Source organism: Delphinapterus leucas, chromosome 5 (genome assembly GCF_059928025.1).
Source record: "Delphinapterus leucas isolate spDelLeu-1000000601 "Yukka" chromosome 5, BTC_Dleu_Yukka2, whole genome shotgun sequence".
NCBI classification, from domain to species: Eukaryota; Metazoa; Chordata; class Mammalia; order Artiodactyla; family Monodontidae; genus Delphinapterus; species Delphinapterus leucas.
The window spans coordinates 20,682,507-20,700,407 of record NC_143133.1 but is presented as its reverse complement, the minus strand read 5'-3'; the positions used below and the strand labels follow the sequence as shown (position 1 = coordinate 20,700,407).

The 17,901-nt window shown below is 36.5% G+C and overlaps 1 protein-coding gene across 1 annotated transcript in view; it reads right to left on the bottom strand.

Annotated features, from left to right (window-relative positions):
• PRDM5 (PR/SET domain 5) overlaps window positions 1-17,901 on the bottom strand; it is a 225,177-nt gene that overhangs the window by 89,195 nt on the left and 118,081 nt on the right. Inside the window, 3 exon segments of the mRNA XM_089911548.1 lie at window positions 879-972; window positions 4,148-4,308; window positions 7,692-7,785. Coding sequence (XP_089767674.1) covers window positions 879-972; window positions 4,148-4,308; window positions 7,692-7,785 — 349 coding nt within the window.

Here is a 17,901-nt window from a genome sequence, read left to right as displayed (position 1 = left end):
AAATTATGCTGCATGGCTGTCCTTTGGTTTTCCACCTTTGTATAATAATCACAGGATTATTCTTTGACCTGCTTAGACTAACATTTCTTCATTCACAACACAGTTATTGTGCTAAACACTGAGCTAGGAGCTAGGGACACAATGATAAAGAAAGTCAAATACTACGGCTCTTGAATAAAAAGCTTCAGCAATTTAATCCAGTTACACAGTTTACCAAACACAGTCCAGCTACTGAGAACCACTTAAGATTCACACACAATAATCTGGCTATCAAAATTAAGAGTATTCTTTCAAGTCTTTTCAAGAACTTCTCTACATGACAGATAAAACCCAAACAAAGTTCTTTGAAGAATATTTAGCTGTTCATTCACTAGGGCACAGCCCTCCCTCATGGGAGAAATTACACAGGAAGTTGTAAGAAATGAAGAAAACCCTTTAGGAAGCAATTCATGGCATAACAGATACTATGGTCACATCACCCTTGCATCCAATAAAATCTTATAGCATTCAAGCCACATTCCAAGGACTTTTTACGTTTTAAAAGGCCACATTTGATGCGACTTACAGGAGGGATTTTTAAGAGGAGGCCCTTAGCCTTCTGTAAAACTGCTACACCCTATTCCATCTATTAGAATAGTATATAAAGTAAATCACAGTTATTTCACAACCAAACAATCAGTTTCCACTTTAGATATTTAACTTAGTTTGGGGAAGTGTACTTATTCAAAATTTTTCTAGAGTAAGAAACTAGATGCTATAAAACTTTACAAGAGAGGAAACAGTCAAGATTTATTCTTAATCTTGGAGTCATTTTGTAAAATTAGAAACTCCTTCTCTTGGAAGAATTTGATTTCTCTATGTTGTTTTTATCTACATACCTGTGTGGCTACGGATATGAACTCTCAGTGTACCACTGCTGGCAAACTTCTGGCCACAATATGGGCAGATTTTCTCCTTTTCTCCTGTATGTGTCTAAACGGAAAGGAATAAAAAAGGTTGAGAACAAATATAAAGAACGAGGTTAAAATGATTAAGTGCCTCTGACAACAGTAAATCCTTTTTTTCCCAGGATTATGTTCCTTTAAAATGATTTAATATCACAATGAGATTTTAAACAATTTATCATGGTTATTCCCACTGGTTCAAAAAAACCTCTTAGAATCACGTGTTAGTGTTAATTTGAAAATAACTCTGCAGTTTACATTTTAAGCCTTTACGGAGCCCCCATCTAAAAATGATTAAGTTATACAAAACCAGTATATGTTAACAAAACCACATAATCAAAATGGGGCTACAGCTGCCCTTGACTGCTGCCAAGAAACACTTCCTTAGAAGCATTTTTCACATTCTTTGTGTGTATTTAGTGCTTGAGGACAGAATTAATCTCAATAAAGTAATCTGTTACTTGCATTATGTTTGTCAGACTGGATTGATTTTACTGCAAAGCAAAAAGGAATATAAATCTGATTTGATCTTTAAATTCAGCAGGTGTTAACTGAACAGTCAATTTGAAAGATCACTGCTGCCTTCAATACCTTTAACCTGGACATAAAACCACCACACAAGAAAAGGTGAATGAGTATCACCAAAGCCAGTTTCAATACAATGTTAAGAGAGTTCAAAGAAAAAAAGAGTGACCTCTCCCAAAAAAGGAGGCAGATGAGGTGTTTTAAACTTGTCTCACAATCTCATCAGGCGGCCAGTGTTTCTACCAACATCAAAATAGGTCATTCCAATAAATGAGGCGGCAGAGCTACTTTTCAAGTCCCATTGGTTTTCAAACTTAGGAGAAGGGAAAAGGAGAAGGAAGCAATTACTTCAGATACCTGCACATTCTCTCAGACCCTTTTTAGAATTGTTAACTTCAATGATAACCTAACTATGAACAAAAGCATATAGTGGATCATCTGGGTTACCACCACCGCCACAAAACAGAACTTCCAGGGCCTGTGCTTGCCTTTGTTTTTACGCAAATTACTGGCAAATATTATTATTTGAATTGCCATGAGCTAATGTAGAAAGAACAGGAAAGGTTTTTTAAAAGGTTTTTTAAAAAGGTTTTTTAAAAATGATGTGTTCCCAGAAAGGAAAGACAGGCTAGCTGGGATAGAGAAAAAAGGGTGGGGTAATTATGTCAGAACCTGACAACCTCGAGGAACCACTAACTTAGCAAAACATTCTCATCTTCCATATTAAATCAATTGTTAACTTTAATATAATTGGTTTATAACCTTATTGGTTGATATTTAATTTATAAATTTTCATATTTGAATTATAATCTATATTTGGATATACACTATCATATTTGTAATTTTTAAAAGAGTTATAAATGAAATATCTTAGTCAACTTCAGTGTCCTCTAGATGTTTTTCCCTTGAAAAAGATTTATATTACATTCAAGTTTGAGGAATACAGTCTAATCAACAGCCACACTAGCCAATGATACTGTTTACAACAAACATCTCCTTGATTCTTCAATTGGCAGCACTTAACTTTCTATTTTCATTACAAGTTCTTATACAAAACAGTTATACATTCTTTACACCTCAGTAAGAGCTGTTACTCCCATGGTCCACATTATGGTTCAATTTAAAGGAAATGGTATAACATTTTAACATATAACAGACCTGTGCTCTTCTCACTCCCTGACAGAAGGGACAAAATATGGCAATTCTTTCCTGATTAATATAACGTTGTTTGGGAATGGTATACATCTATTATTACAACATGGGATTATTCCAAACAGGAAACTACCAAGTTCTTTGTAGTATGTTTATAAAATCCATAGGATTTCTTTTGCTGCTACATAAGTATTTCACTGTTCACCTACTTATATTCAGTTACCTATAGTACTTCAGTAATGTAAGTTTCAAACTAAAGGATACTATGGCAATATTAATTAAAATAATTAAAGTGTTCTTTTTGGCTTAAGTAAAAAATATATATTATTATTAGGTACAGAATTTGACTGGCTGGTATTGTAAGATATTGAAAGTATAACACTACAAAATCTTAAATATGGTTAGAAAGCATGGAAACATCACTATGAGAACAATATTGGATAAATGTATGAGACAAAAATGAACAATGCACCACAAAATATATTCTATGATAATCTGTTATTGCAGACAACTATATCTTTCTTGAAAATTCACTATACTTTCCTTCATTGATTAAAACGTAATAAAATCTATTAAATTCATGAAAAAGTAATCCAATCAAAGAAAGTTGAAAGATTATTCTATTCAGAGCTTTGAAAAGAGAAGGCAGTATCATTATTAATCAGCATTAAAGATACAAGAAAAGAAAGTTACTCAGTCCAGTTCTTTTGAAACAGCTGTATTAAGGACAGGTACCAAAATAAAAGTCATAATGACACAGAAGCCACTTCACATCCACTAGGCAGGACACGCCGAGCAGCAGAGGCTACCGCACTTCACAGCCATTTCTGAAGTCAACATTAAAACTTTCAACTGCATTAGTTATAATATGAATTTTGCTATTTAAAAAATATACTTAAAATGTATTTAATCAACAAGTAAAAATAACCTGTTGATTTGCTGGAGGTAATTAGCATAACACAAATAAGATAATCTCCAAATCACCATCAGTATGAACATCATTTTATTCAAGTTGAGCAAATACTTATCAAGTCCCTGTTCTGTACCAGGAATTTCCCTAGGTCCTTGGGATGCAAGATAAAGAAGGACCACTCTAATCCTAGAAGAAGTCAGTCTAATAACTTGTCAATAGATAGCTGAACTAGCTTTGAAAAATAAAACTATTAAAGCTCTACTCAGTATCTTTGAAAAAAGGAACCTACGTTAATCCAAAAATGTATAAAGTCAAAAAGCTCCCGTTCATCGAGTACACTGTAAGACCCACCTATCAGCATAGTTTAGGACTGTGAAGCATCCATACCTGAATCTAGGTTTGCTTTCATATGACAAATATATTCTCTTCTGATAAAATGAAGAAAACAGACATTTGCTAAAGAGCTGCTATCACTCATGGGTTTCGTATTTGTCATTTTGAGTAAATATGTTGATAAATTCATATAAAATTGATTATCACATGATAATTAACATAAACGCCTGTATGGTTAAAATAGGTAATCCATTCAAACTCACGGAAGGCTTCTACTTACTTTCTTATGACTTCTAAGCACTGAAGGTGTAACAAATGCCTTATTACACAGTTCACATCTGTACTTCTTGTGTCTTTCATGAACCACCTGGACATGAACATTTAAGGTGTCCTTCCTTTTAAAGGTAGCATCACAGTGATGACACTTGAAAGTCCTCTCACCTTAGAAATGAAAAAGCCAAATAAGAGAAACACAGACACAACAGCAGGGTGCTGTTAACTCCCCCTCACATGTACTAGATTTACGGCTGTTTTCTCCAAAAACTCAGCTTTACAGCTCTAACAATTTATCATAACCATAAAAGGTGATTTTTCCAACAACTGTTCAGTTCAATATTTGCTCATTCCCTGTGTGAATCATGTAGGGGGGAGGGAGAGTCATTTAACCTTCGTAGATACTCAGTGCCTTTAACTGGAAAATGTGGGGACTGAATTTACTAATTTTCTAAAGGTCCTATGAATTTTCTTTAAAAGTATGTATTTCTAAGGCAGGGGCTTGAGTTTGACAAAAGGTCTCTGTTCTGCAGAGTGAGGTGCCTTTGGGGCCCCTCCTGAACTCCCCTCACCCCACCATTCTCCCTCTGGCCTTCAGGGGCAGAGGCAGAACTGGCTCCCAGGCAGTAAACTGGAGGGAAGCCCCTGAAGGCGGACGTCAGAGCAGATCCTTCACCCCGGGACAGGAGAGGGCTACAACTCCACTATCTCAGGAACCTGGCCTGGAGGCCCCCTAATGCAGTCCTTGGTCTGCTGTGAAATGGCTAGGGAAGGGCTTCAACTTCCAGGCTCTCAGACTGTTTGGGGGCTGCCTCTCAAAGAGGCAGCTGGATTGGGGCAGGGGGACCCAGAGTGGCAACTCCCCTTTTCTACCCTAGAGCCCCTCAAAGGGCCCCCCAGCTCTAGGGCTGGGGTCTAGGGCTCTACCCTAGAGTCCAGCGGGGGGCCTCCACCACCTGGCCCCTGGCAGTGCCCTCAGGCCCCTTTTCTTTCCTGGGCAGGGGACCCGTGGTGGGACACAGCGTCTTCCGAATGCGTCCCGGAGAGGGTACCTGGGAGGGTTTTCACCTTCCCATCAAATAGCCTCGGCTTGCAGGAAAGCAACTCCAGAAGCTATGTTTAGGGAGTTTATGGGACTTTTTAAACTTTCATACCATGCTATGTCTAAAGTCCATTTTAAATACATTTTAAGTGATCAATGTACACAATTAGAAGATAGTGAATCTCCCAGAAAGATATAAAACATATGTAGCGTGTATAACGACAGACTAGTATTTGCATATATTTTCCCTTTTAGAGAACAATTATAATAGCACAGATTCAAAAATTATATTCACTGTGAGACAAAATATGCAGGTAACTGTCTACATCTAAAGAAGAGATTACCTCAATTTCAACCAAGCTCTCCTACCTTCCCTCCATTTAACTAACATAAATTTAGAAATGTGAAGATCCTATTAGTTCGTCACACCAAATTTAAGGAAGGAATGACAAGAAGAACGAAAATAAAAAGGAAAAGGCAAATTACCCTCCCTTTGTCTTTTCAAACAGAAGTATGGCTCTTTAAATTCTCTTAAAGTCTCTAAGGAAGTTGTTGAGTTGCTGAAATTCGATACTTGAAACCAAGTCATACCAAACCATGCATGAACTGTATAGATTCTGAGAGCTGTGTTTATATGTTGCCTTTGTGCTTTTTTGTTGTAGGGTGTTATTGTTGTCACCTAGCTTGTCTTCATATATCTTTCTAGATTTATTTAAAATTTTATTGATATTTGTATAAAATGTATAACCAGTGAGAGTAAAAGGACAAGTGACATAAAATTGTAAATGTTAATAATACCAAATCTATTCAGGCACTGGAAAAAAATACTCCACGATTGCTCCTATCAAAGTATTTCCATTAAATTATTAAGTGAATCAAAGTATTGGTTCCTGTACAAAAATCTTATTCAAGCTATACCAAGGAAGTCCATACCTTTCTTCTTTCATATTTTAATTCCAGATTTTTTTGTTTTAAGTTTATCAGAACTTTAAAATTCGGATACGAGATTTTATCAGATTTCTTTACCTTAAATTTATCAGGATTTTTCCCTATCTTAAAACCAAGAAGCTAGCTAGTAACCTGCCTTTTGGTTTTCAGTGTATTAGGAAATAACAATAATTTCCAAAATAATTATGACATCTTATTTTTCATATTTGGAGGCACAGTGCTGATGTAAGTTTCTAAAACAATCCTCATGTTTTGAAGTTAAATGGGTTTTAACTTTCCTATTGTATAAGACAAGATCTAGTCTTTTGTCCTCTCTATTTTAGCCATTTTCTTTATCAAATATGACAGTGAAATGGGATGGAAATTCCTGCTGTTACATGACATATTTTATTTCTTAAATGCATAGCTCTTCTTTATAAGGAAAATGGAAAATGGTGCTAACAACTTCTCCAGAGCTGTAAGGTGAATACAGAATGACATGAGATCTCAGCACTGTCTTTCCTATAGGAAAAGACGCATTTCATCACAATCATTACCACTCAATAAATATAAAAACTTTAGTATCTTTATTATTTTGCATTTTAGATACTTTGACTTGACCAGAGAAAATTTCTTCCAAGATCTGTACAATCAAATGTCAAGACTGTTTTGCTTTCCTCAGAAATATTAAAAATTTAATAAGCATTAGAAACTACATGTTAGAGGATGTTCTACTGATTAAACAAGTCAAATTAAAAGGAAGTTATTACTTATGTTATACCATTTTTATTTAACTTTAGATACAGTAAAGTAGTAAATCTCTGGTTGCTTCAAAATCTGAACACAGAACCCACTTTAGAACTCTGTTTAGCAATAACAATTTCTTCTCTGAATAAAGTGACATGGCTAAAAACTGTGGTATTCTAAAATCAACTCTCAGTGTAACTGCTAGACAGACTTCATGGTACATATGTGAATAACTTAATTCCCCCTACCCCCACCAAAAATTCCCTTGCCAAAAGAAGTAAGAAATCAGAGGCAGTGGAGTAGGCAGGAAAAACACAGGACTAACAGGCTTGGATGCTACCCCCAGTGCTGTGCAACCCTTCTCTGAGTCTCAATTTTCTCAATTCCCCTCCAATGAAGAGGTTAAATTAGATGTTTACTCTGATCCTTTCCAATTTTAAAAGCCTGTGAGCTAATAAAATCATGCCAGATATCTGCATGTTTTAAAGAGTCAGGCATGTTTCCTTAATCATTACATTTAAAAGGGAACAAAAACGTCTGTTTCAGAACAAATTTCAAAGACATTTTACTGAACATGTTTTTATACACAGCTTTTAATAGTGGGAAAAATGATATAAAATAAAATGTCTCATAAAATGATTAATCTTACTGTGGGAAAATAAATCAAGGATAAAGGACAAAAAGGGGAAAGGCAGCTATCGGTCCTTTTTAAGTTTAAAAGCAGATTACATAACTACTTATAGGTCCGCTTCTGTGATGCCTACATTCTCAAAGGTTATAAGAACAAAATATGATATAATTCCTTTGGTCCTCAACTGCCTGGATTGTCACTTACTGTTATGTATAAGCAGGTGTCTCTGCAAAGAAAATGGGGTCCGGAACAAAGCTTTACATTCCTCACACTGGAAAGGCCTCTCTTCAGAGTGGGTCTGCAGATGAAAGAAACAGTGAGTCAGGACTCTCTAGAATCAACTAGTCATTACAATAATTGGAGCCTGGATTCATGATGGCAACCAGGAAAGACGGGAAGGTGGACAATATCCTGTTCCTTCTGGTGACATCCTTCCCCCGTAAAATTGGGAACACAAATAGGCTGTGTTCGTGGGAAAAAAAGGACTGTATTTTTAACTTCTCACATTAATTAATTATAAACTTGATAAACAGTAAAGGAAACTGCTCCTATAATCTCAAATGCTAATCTCAATACACATTGAGATTTCTCAGAATCTACTTTGCAGAGTGAAATGATACGTAATTCATCTAAAGACTAAACCTCCTTTATCAATGGAGAGACTTTATGCTGGTACAACATTTTCAACACAGACAAAGGGAACTATATAATAAGACAGGCTGTTTCCACCCTTTTCCCTCAACTTCACTGACTAACTTCAAATAATTTTCAGTCCAAAGTGCTGCTTTTCCCCTAAATTAAACTAGAACATTTACTCATGTTATAATTAACACCAGGTATCATTAAGTATTTATTTTGTATCAAATGCTATGCTAAACACTTCACATGAATTATTTCACTTAATTCTAATAGCAATTTGATAAATAAAATACCATTAGTGTCTCCATTTTATAGATGAGAAAACTAAGGCTAAAAAGTTTCAGTAACTTGCCCAATGTCAAGCAGCATAGATGTAGGAAGCACTATTAATCCATGACAGACAAAAATCTATGTGTAAACAAGAAACAACAGAAATCCACCTGCTATATCTAAAAATCAAAAACAAAAAACAACAGTAAAAACAGCTTACTCACTTCACCTGTTTTCCATTACACGTCAGTATTAACCCATTTGGCACAAATCAGTAAGTAAAATTCTATTCTACCACGGATGGCGAGATAACAACGCTCATAAATGCTAATATGTAAAAAACTGAACTATGTTCTCTTATTAAAATAAAGCAAATCATATAATTGATGGGTTATGTTATGATAACTGTGGTATAAAAATAAAGGGAATTATTTAAAGAAAAGTCACTTTATTCACAGCATACAGATTTATACATTTTCTTTGTCTAATGGACACTATAATATTAAAGATATAAATATTACCTATTAACATAATGTTAGTGAGAAAGGGATTATCATGACTGTTTTCAACTGTGAAAAATATAGAAAAAGGATGGGAGGAACAAATATTTAAAACTCAGGATAAACTACAGATATTCAAATGTGCTATTTAGTTAGAGATATTAAAATGATAGGTGGGAATAAACATATCAGTAGAATGGAACAAAGAGTAGGTTTCTTCATTACCAAAGATATATGAACATTTAGTATAGGAAAATATGGCATTTCAAATTGGTATAAGAACAGTGGACTGTTTAGTAAATGGCTGTGAGGCAACTGTATAGATACTCAGGAAAAATTAAGCTGTGTCTATTCCCCACCCATTACAAGAGATAAATCCCATTTCAATTCAGCTATATTTTTTTAAATGTGAAGAATAAGACACTAAATATACAAGAAAATATGAGTAAATATTTAAATAATTTTTGAGTAGAAAAAGGCTTTCTAGGCATGGCAGAAAACCGGGTACTAAGATGAGAGAATTAAATTTAAAACTGCAAGGCAAAAATATTCGGTGACACAGAAAATATTTGCAACATAAACCAAAAGTTTAAAATTACTAATATAAAGAGTTATAGCAAATTAATAATATAAAAATTCCCCGAAAAGGGCAAAAGGACTCTCCTCCAAATAGCACTCTTAAAATTTCATTATTTATTTTGCGCCAAGTCTATGATATGCACTTCATGCCGCTACATGCCAGTCCTATTTTATATTCTGGGGATATAGTTGTGGGGAAAAAAAAGGCAAATGTCTCTGCTATTGTGGAGCTCTTACTCTAGCAGAGAGAGAGGAACAATCAACAAATGATAAAATATCAGATATATGCTACAGAGAAAAATAAAGCAGGGAAAGAGGACAGCAAATGTTTCAGAGAATGGGGTAGCAATTTTATTTTTTATTTATTTATTTTTTTTTGCGGTACGTGGGCCTCTCACTGTTGTGGCCTCTCCCGTTGCGGAGCACAGGCTCCGGATGCACAGGCTCAGCGGCCATGGCTCACGGGCCCAGCCGCTCCGCGGCATGTGGGATCTTTCCGGACCGGGGCACGAACCCATGTCCCCTGCATCGGCAGGCAGACTCTCAACCACTGCGCCACCAGGGAAGCCCGGGTAGCAATTTTAAACAGGTGGTCAAGGAAATTCTGGCTGAGAAGGTGACAGTTGAGAGAAGATCTGATTGCACTGGGGCAACAGGGGCAGGTTTCCCTCTGGGTGATCTAGGCAGGAAACTCCACGGAGGCCAGTGTGATAGGAACTAAGTGGAAGCGGCACAGAAATGGGAGAAGGTGGAGAAATGGGAGAAGCAAATCATGTAGGGCTTGGTTGGCCATTGCAGGAATTTTGTCTTTTACTGAGAGAAATATAAAATCTCCCTAATGGGTTTTAAGCAGATAAGAGGCATGATTCACTTGGCATTTAACAGGATGCTAAGGTGGCTGTGTTGAGAACAGGATACAGGGAGACAAGGGAAAGCAGAGAAACTAGAGAAGTAATAGCAATAAACCAAGCAAGAGATGATTAAGACCTATACCAGGGTGGGAGCCACTAATGTGAAGGAAAGTCAGAGGCTTCTGGATCTATTATGAAAGTGAACAGGTTTTGCAGAGAGGCCTGGATATGAAGCATAAGACACAGAAAGAAGGAAGCAAGCATGCCTCCAAAATTGTGACCTGAGTAACGGTAGGATGGATTAGCCATTAACTAATATATGAAAGAGCAAGCAAGAAACAAGTTTGGGTAAAAGATAAGGGGTTCGATTTTGGACAAGTTCAGATGACTATTAAGAGATGTCAACAGGCAGTTGAATATTTCAAGTCTGGATTACTGGCTATAAAACTTGGGGATGTCAGATTACGTACAGTATTAATACTTCAAGTCATGAATGCAATTAAAGAATGAAAAATTTAAAACAAAATACTATCTATGGTCTATCAGACTGGCAGAAGTGAAGAAAATAGATATCATTCTGTGTTGTCTGAAGGGTAAGAACATGCAATCTCACATCTGGTAATTGGGAATGTAAATTTTCTGAGGGGCAGTGTGGCTCTATTTACCAAAATGATAACTGTGCATAGACCTCTTGACTAACCAATTCCTTTTATAGAAATATATCGGACAAACTTTTGCACTTTTTTTTTTTTTTTTTTGGCAGCGCTGCATGGCATGTGGGATCTTAGTTCCCCGACCAGGGACTGAACCATGCCCTTGGCAGCGAGAGCATGGAGTCCTAACCACTGGACTGCCAGGGAATTCCCTTGCACATTTTTTTTTAAAAAGTAAAGAATTTTTTTTTAATTCCCATTGACAGTTATAAACCTAGTTAACTAAATTCTAGTGACTATTAAATATATTTTTTCTTTGATATGGAATAGTCTCCATAACATATTTTGAGTGTCAAAGGCCGAATGCAAAGCATTATATAGTAGAATACCATTTATGGCACATTCATACTCACATAGAACAGGGTCTAGGAAGATGTTCTACAAAACACTGAGGAGGGTTTTCGCAGTAAAGTGGACAGTGGTATTTGACAGAGTTTTTGCTTTGTTCTCTAGAACTTTCTTCGATGTTTTAATTTTCTACAATTAGTAGATAATATCATTATAAAAAGAAAGAAACTCTTTCATTTTTAGAGCATCCAAATTGGAACACAGGGTTGCTTTAATCTTCCAAAAATATATTCCACCCTAACCCATTCTTTCTCTTTTTCCAAATACAGGACAAAACAACTTGTGAATATGATTTAGTGGCTTGATGATTAAAGAACTTGGGACAGCATAATGCCTTAGACCTATGCTAACCCAACCAAAGCCACAACTTCTAGATACTGACCTGAAGTCAGTAGCACGTTTCAAGCAGTAAGCTGTTAGTACATAGCGAGGTGAATAAATACTTTGTCAAAAAGGTTCCAACACCCAACACCACGGGGTTGTGATGGCATGACTTGTGAAAGTCTCAGCATTCAATCTCACTTAAGTAAGGTGGTAGTGAAATACCTGCAAGTTGTGGAGAGAGGACTTCTGTCTCCAAGATATATTTTACAAATACCAAATAAAATTAACCCTCTTAAAGGGTGTCTTATCCTTCAATTTTTCATCTCTACAGGGTTCCAAACTTTCCACTGACTTATTCATCACATTATCCTTGAGCTCCAGAACACCCTCCTTTTAAATGCCAAGCGCTGAGACACCAATATCTGCTGATGTAACAAATGAACTAGTCCACGAACTGGCACTATGAAATACATCATTTTATGCACCATGTCTGATTATTGTTGCAGATGTAGAAAATGCATAAGAAAATGTGTCGCACTACCTGTAACACCTAGTAAAATGTCTCAAGAATGCTTCAGAAAGTTTACAACGTAATTTTTATACAATAGTTAACAAATTATCACATTTCTAGCCAACCAAACCAAATACTAATTTCATGACAGCAGATTAGCATTTTCATCAGGCCCATTCACAATTAAAAATAACTTTGACTATCAGTAATATATACAGCTCCACAGTTAGCAATATTACTTGAAATGACATTTCTTCTTTCAGTCATGTGCAAAACAAGAAAACTATGACAAATTCAGGGGAAATAAGTAGAGAAAAAATAAAACTGGAAAAAATATTCCAGAGATACATGTGTTAGAACTATTCTTTAAAAAAAATTTCATTATTGAAGTCTATATAAAAGTATATTACTGTCCCACAGGGTCACATAATAAACCTAAGGTTTTATAAAATGTGTGTCATCTGGCTGTTTACAAGGTCTGTGGATTAAATTTTTACTGTCAGACTTACAACTGGCTTCCTTAAAAGGACTCACAAAAATGAATAGAAACTGGAGAAATACTGAAGAAATCAGTTTCTTTAAGCTCCGTACAGAAAAAGGTAGCTCATGCTACACAGAGAAGTGAAGATGGAGTACAGCCTTGAGTAGCCAGTCCAACCTTTCCATTGCTTGAAAGCCACAACTCAGTAGTACAAAACCGTAACCTCAAGGGGCCAACTACCGAAGTCCCCGCAGCCCTAAGGACACTCCTCCTCCATATCTGTGGGAGACTGGTTTCAGGACCTCAGAGGATACCAAAATCCGAGGATGCTCAGCTAGTGGGAACATACTATAAAGCACACGAGGCTCAGTTTGGTGCTCTGTAATGACCTAGATGGGTGGGATTAGGAGGGGGTGGGAGGGAGGTCCAAGAGGGAGGGGATATAGGTATACATATAGCTGATTTACTTCATTATACAACAGAAACTAATACACCATTGTAAAGCAATTATACTCCAAAAACAAAAAAATGGCATAGTATTTGCATATAACCTATGCACATCCTCTCGTATATTTTAAATCACCTCTAGATTACTTATAATACCTAATACAATGTAAATGGTTGCCAGTGCACAGCAAATTCAAGTTCTGCTGTTTGGAACTTTCTAGAATTTTTCTTCCAAATACTTTGCATTCGCGGTTGGTTGAGTCTATGGACGTGGAATCCGCAGACACAAAGGGCCAACTGTAATACCCTGATCAAGGCAAAGGGAATTTGCTACGAGAAGAAATAATCATAGGCTTTCAGATGAAGTCTTCCTTGGAAGGCAACTCAGGGGGCTTTCCCCTCTTCTATACTGCTGAGAGACGGTATCTCATATTTGTAACCAAGGATACCTGTAGCAAACAGTGCTTTCAACACATTAATTTAAAAGTTCTGCCTCTGCATGGCCACTATTTACTACAGCTAGTCTAGAGCCATACAGAACAAGTTTATTCTCACTTCCAAATGAAGCTCTTTGAATATCTGGAAACAGCAACCATGTCCCTTCACAAACTGTCCAGATAACAGACAGTTGTAGCTTCACTACTGAAGATAAAGTTTTCAGATGGATCATAATAATGTGAAGCAGAATTTTCTGCACAAAAGGAGGCCTCCTAATTTTTATAAGTCATAGGTAACACATCATAGCAGCTATACTAGCTCCTTTAGTGGATAACTTGTTTGCTAGGCAAGATGGCGAAATAAACTGGTAATCTTGCATTGAACTTTATGTGCCATCCAAAGAGAAACGAGTGCCGATTCCTCAACTACAAACAGACAAGCGAACAACAATGGATCAATTCCAGTCCTATCCAAAAATTACTCTAAAAATTAATACCAGTCTTTCAACAGGAAATAGTTTTCTTATAGTATAAATCCCTAGAAATTAACAGATAATAGGAAGTAGGATGAGAACAGGATTCCAAATATTTGGAATAGATAGATAGAAAGTAAAATGTCAGTGTGTGTATGTGTGTGTGTGTGTGTGTGTATTTAAACCACTACCCAATTACCCAAGTGTCAACATTTTCTCAACTGAAACCCTTATAAACACTAAACATATCTATTTTCAACTTAATACAGATGCAAACAAAGTCAAAAGATCAGAGTCTGATTCTAAACTGATTCTAGTTTCTAATTTTAAATATAAAACACCCAATATGGGATATTAGGTTCAAAGCTTATTTTTTACTGAAAATACTGCAAGTCAGCATATTTTAATTATAACATACAATTCTCATTTGTACAGTTCTAGCTTTCATTGGTTCAAGTTTGTGGCATTTTCTAGTTTGATACAAATTGTTATAGAAGAGAGAAGAGTGTCTCTTTTTAAAAAACGTAATAATTTTCCATTTATTTTAACTTAGCTTCCAAATTTATACTACCTATTCACTAAGACTATCAACATCATTTAAAATTCATTACCCTGTCTATTGTGGGTTCACTTAAGTACACTTCCTGCCCTCATGCTAAATCTCCCTCATTTGCCATGCTCTATGAGTCACAGTTTATTTTTAGTTTTTTGTTTTCTCTGGGTGTAACAAACCATCACCAAGTCTTCTGGCTACAGCTAACCTGAGTTTTGTTTTTTTTTTTTCCCCAATCCTCTTTCACTTAATCTTCTAATAGATCCTTCGGGCTGAGAAACGAGTCAACCAAACTTGGCAGAATTTCAGGTAGAATAGAAATGAAAGGGACAAAGGAAGGATCTCCATGTTATACTAAATACCATGTTTTAATACATGAAAAAAATAAGAAATATACTGATAATGGAGAATTAATTTAATGATAATAGAGGAAAATGAACTGTTTTTATTTCCTGCTTTTTCTATCCTGAACATTTCTGAACCAAACCATTCAGAAGAACAAGGGTATATTTGAAGAATTTTTGTGAAGAGGAGCTGTTTTTTAATATATGACACTGATTTCCAGGAAGATAAAAAGAAAGCAGTGGGGCTTCCCTGGTGGCACAGTGGTTGAGAGTCCACCTGCCGATACAAGGGACACGGGTTCGTGCCCCGGTCTGGGAGGATCCCACATGCCGCGGAGCGGCTGGGCCCGTGAGCCATGGCCGCTGAGCCTGCGCGTCCGGAGCCTGTGCTCCGCAACGGGAGAGGCCACAACAGTGAGAGGCCCACGTACCGCAAAAAAAAAAAAAGGAAGCAGTGATAAGACATCTGCTTATTAACGTTAATCTTCCCAAAACACCATGTAAAAGAATTTTGAAAAAGGAAAACTACAAAGGAGCCCTTGTCCAACAGATATTAAAAAACATTATAAATCGCAACTATTAAAATAGTCTGATATTGCAAGGGAATACAGATTAAATAGAACAGAATGGAGTCCAAAAATAGATTTAAACGAGAGGCGTTCAATAATGTAATAGCAGTGGTATGAATCAATATCTCAATCCATACCAGAAATAAATTATTGATGGATTAAAATACCAATTTAAAAAGAAATATAACGTTTAAAAGCATTGACGAGTATTTGCATAATCTTAGAATAAGAAAGTTTTCTAAATAAGACTTAAAACTCAGAAGCTATAAATACTCAGAAGCCATAAAACTCATAATCCATGTCATACTTGAAAACATAAAAATGTAAAACTTCTTTATTCAAAAGATACAAGTTGATAGATGGGGACAAATATTAGAAACAAAAACAGCAAAGTATTGATATTCATAATATCTACAGAGCTCCTAGAAATCAATAAGAAAACAGCCAAATAGGCCAGCAGAAAAAGGACAAGGAGTACCTACAAGCATTTCTCAGAAGAAAAATGGAAAAAAAAAAACATAAAAAGAATTTCACCCACCATTGCTAAAATGCAATGAAACATCACCTTTCACTTCTCAGACTGAAAAAAAAAAAAAAGGCTGATAACGTAGATGTTTGTGATGGCACAGGTAAAGGAGCACTTTCATCACTACTAAGTCAAAATAAGAGCTTTTTCAGAAGGCAGTTGGGCAGGAGCAATCAAAATTTAAAGTAAACTTAATATCTGACCCATAAATTCCATACCTAAGATCTAGTTGCATAAATACTCTTGGCAAAGTTACAAAGTTTTATGTAAAAGGATGTTCACTGAAGTATCAAAATAGTAATGGTCATAAAAAATGAGTAGCTTTATATGAACCTACCTGAAATGCTCTCCAAGTCATAATGTCAAGGCAAAGAAGTAAGTTCCTGAATGACATCTGTGTCATAAAACCATTTACATTTAAATATACTTCTCTCCCAAATGGGTAGCTGAGACCTTGTGTTTTTCTCCAAGCTCCACCCAAAAATCACATCCTCTTACCAGAAACATCAGTGTGGAACGTGGAAGTTCCTGACGATTTACTAGGGTGACGAAGGAGGTGCTCTGTACTTACAGCATTTGAAAGCGCCCCTCCCAACCTAACACTCTGGAGTCTCTTCTTACACTCTCTTCTCCATTCCAATGGTCACCATTCCCACCTTCTACCCCCCACCTTCCCAGCTCTGCCACCCAACCACCTCCAGGTCGCACCTTCCCATTTCTATTCTTCCCTATTCCAGCCCATTACAGTGACTTAAAGTATGTCAACGGCATTATGCTGAGGATAAAAACTGAATTTTACTCAGTCTACAAAATATCCTCCGGTTACTAGGATCACCTGCTTTTGAATATAGTAGTAGATGTGGTAATAATGAACAAATAATTTGTACAACAACGTGTACAGTTGTTAAAATACTTGGGAAAGCCCAGAGGCTATTCACTGGGAAGGGGCCTAGAAACGTGGTAGGCAGAAGGGAGGGTGGCTGGTGCCGGGGATTCTAACCTAAGCTGCATAACTGACTACCCATGCATTCATGTATGATTTTAGGGATTTGTTTTCATAAGATGTCTACTACAAAGGAAAAAAAAGGAAAACAAAATTAATTAAAAAATAAAGAACATTTCCCTTTGCGGTTTTAAGATGGCTACTGGTGTGCACTTGATCAGGCGCGTCAAGTAAAGTGAGTTCAACCTCTGGGTTGGGCTGGGCTGGTAAAGAGCAAAGAACAAAGGCAGTATTCTGGAGGTAAGAGCCAGTCTGAACCTTTAAGTGCAAGGCAAGAGTCAGAGGCTAGAGACCTGGAAGGCAAGGCCCTGTGCCCACAGGAACCGGGGTGAAGAAACCTCTGAAGAGCAGCAGCAATGCTGTGGTTCAGGGAAACACCAAGGCACAGTCTTTAGTTGACGGCTCTTCAGTCATAATCTGGGGAAGCAGAAGCAAGCTGGGAGGCAGGTTCTTCTATTAAAGTTTCTCAGGGGACAAAGGGCCATCACTGATTTGGGAGTAAGTGAGCTACATGTGAAATATCTAACTCAGAGCCAGGAAAGGGTTCAGAAAATTAGAACTGTGCAGTGTCTTCAAATGAAAGGTTTAAAGAGTTCTTAGCTATCTCGGGCTGATAAACCCAGTGCAGAAGGAACACAACCATGATTTTTCAGTGGATCACTAGATCACTGATAGGCTCATAAAGTCAAGAAAGGGAGTGCTCAGAAAGGGAAAAATGCTGCAATACATACTGCAAATAGAGATTTAGAGAAATCACTCCTCGTATCATAACTACCATTTAACTAGGAACATTAAATCATTTATTTGGGATAATTTTTTCATGAATTTTTATTCATTCGGAAAATG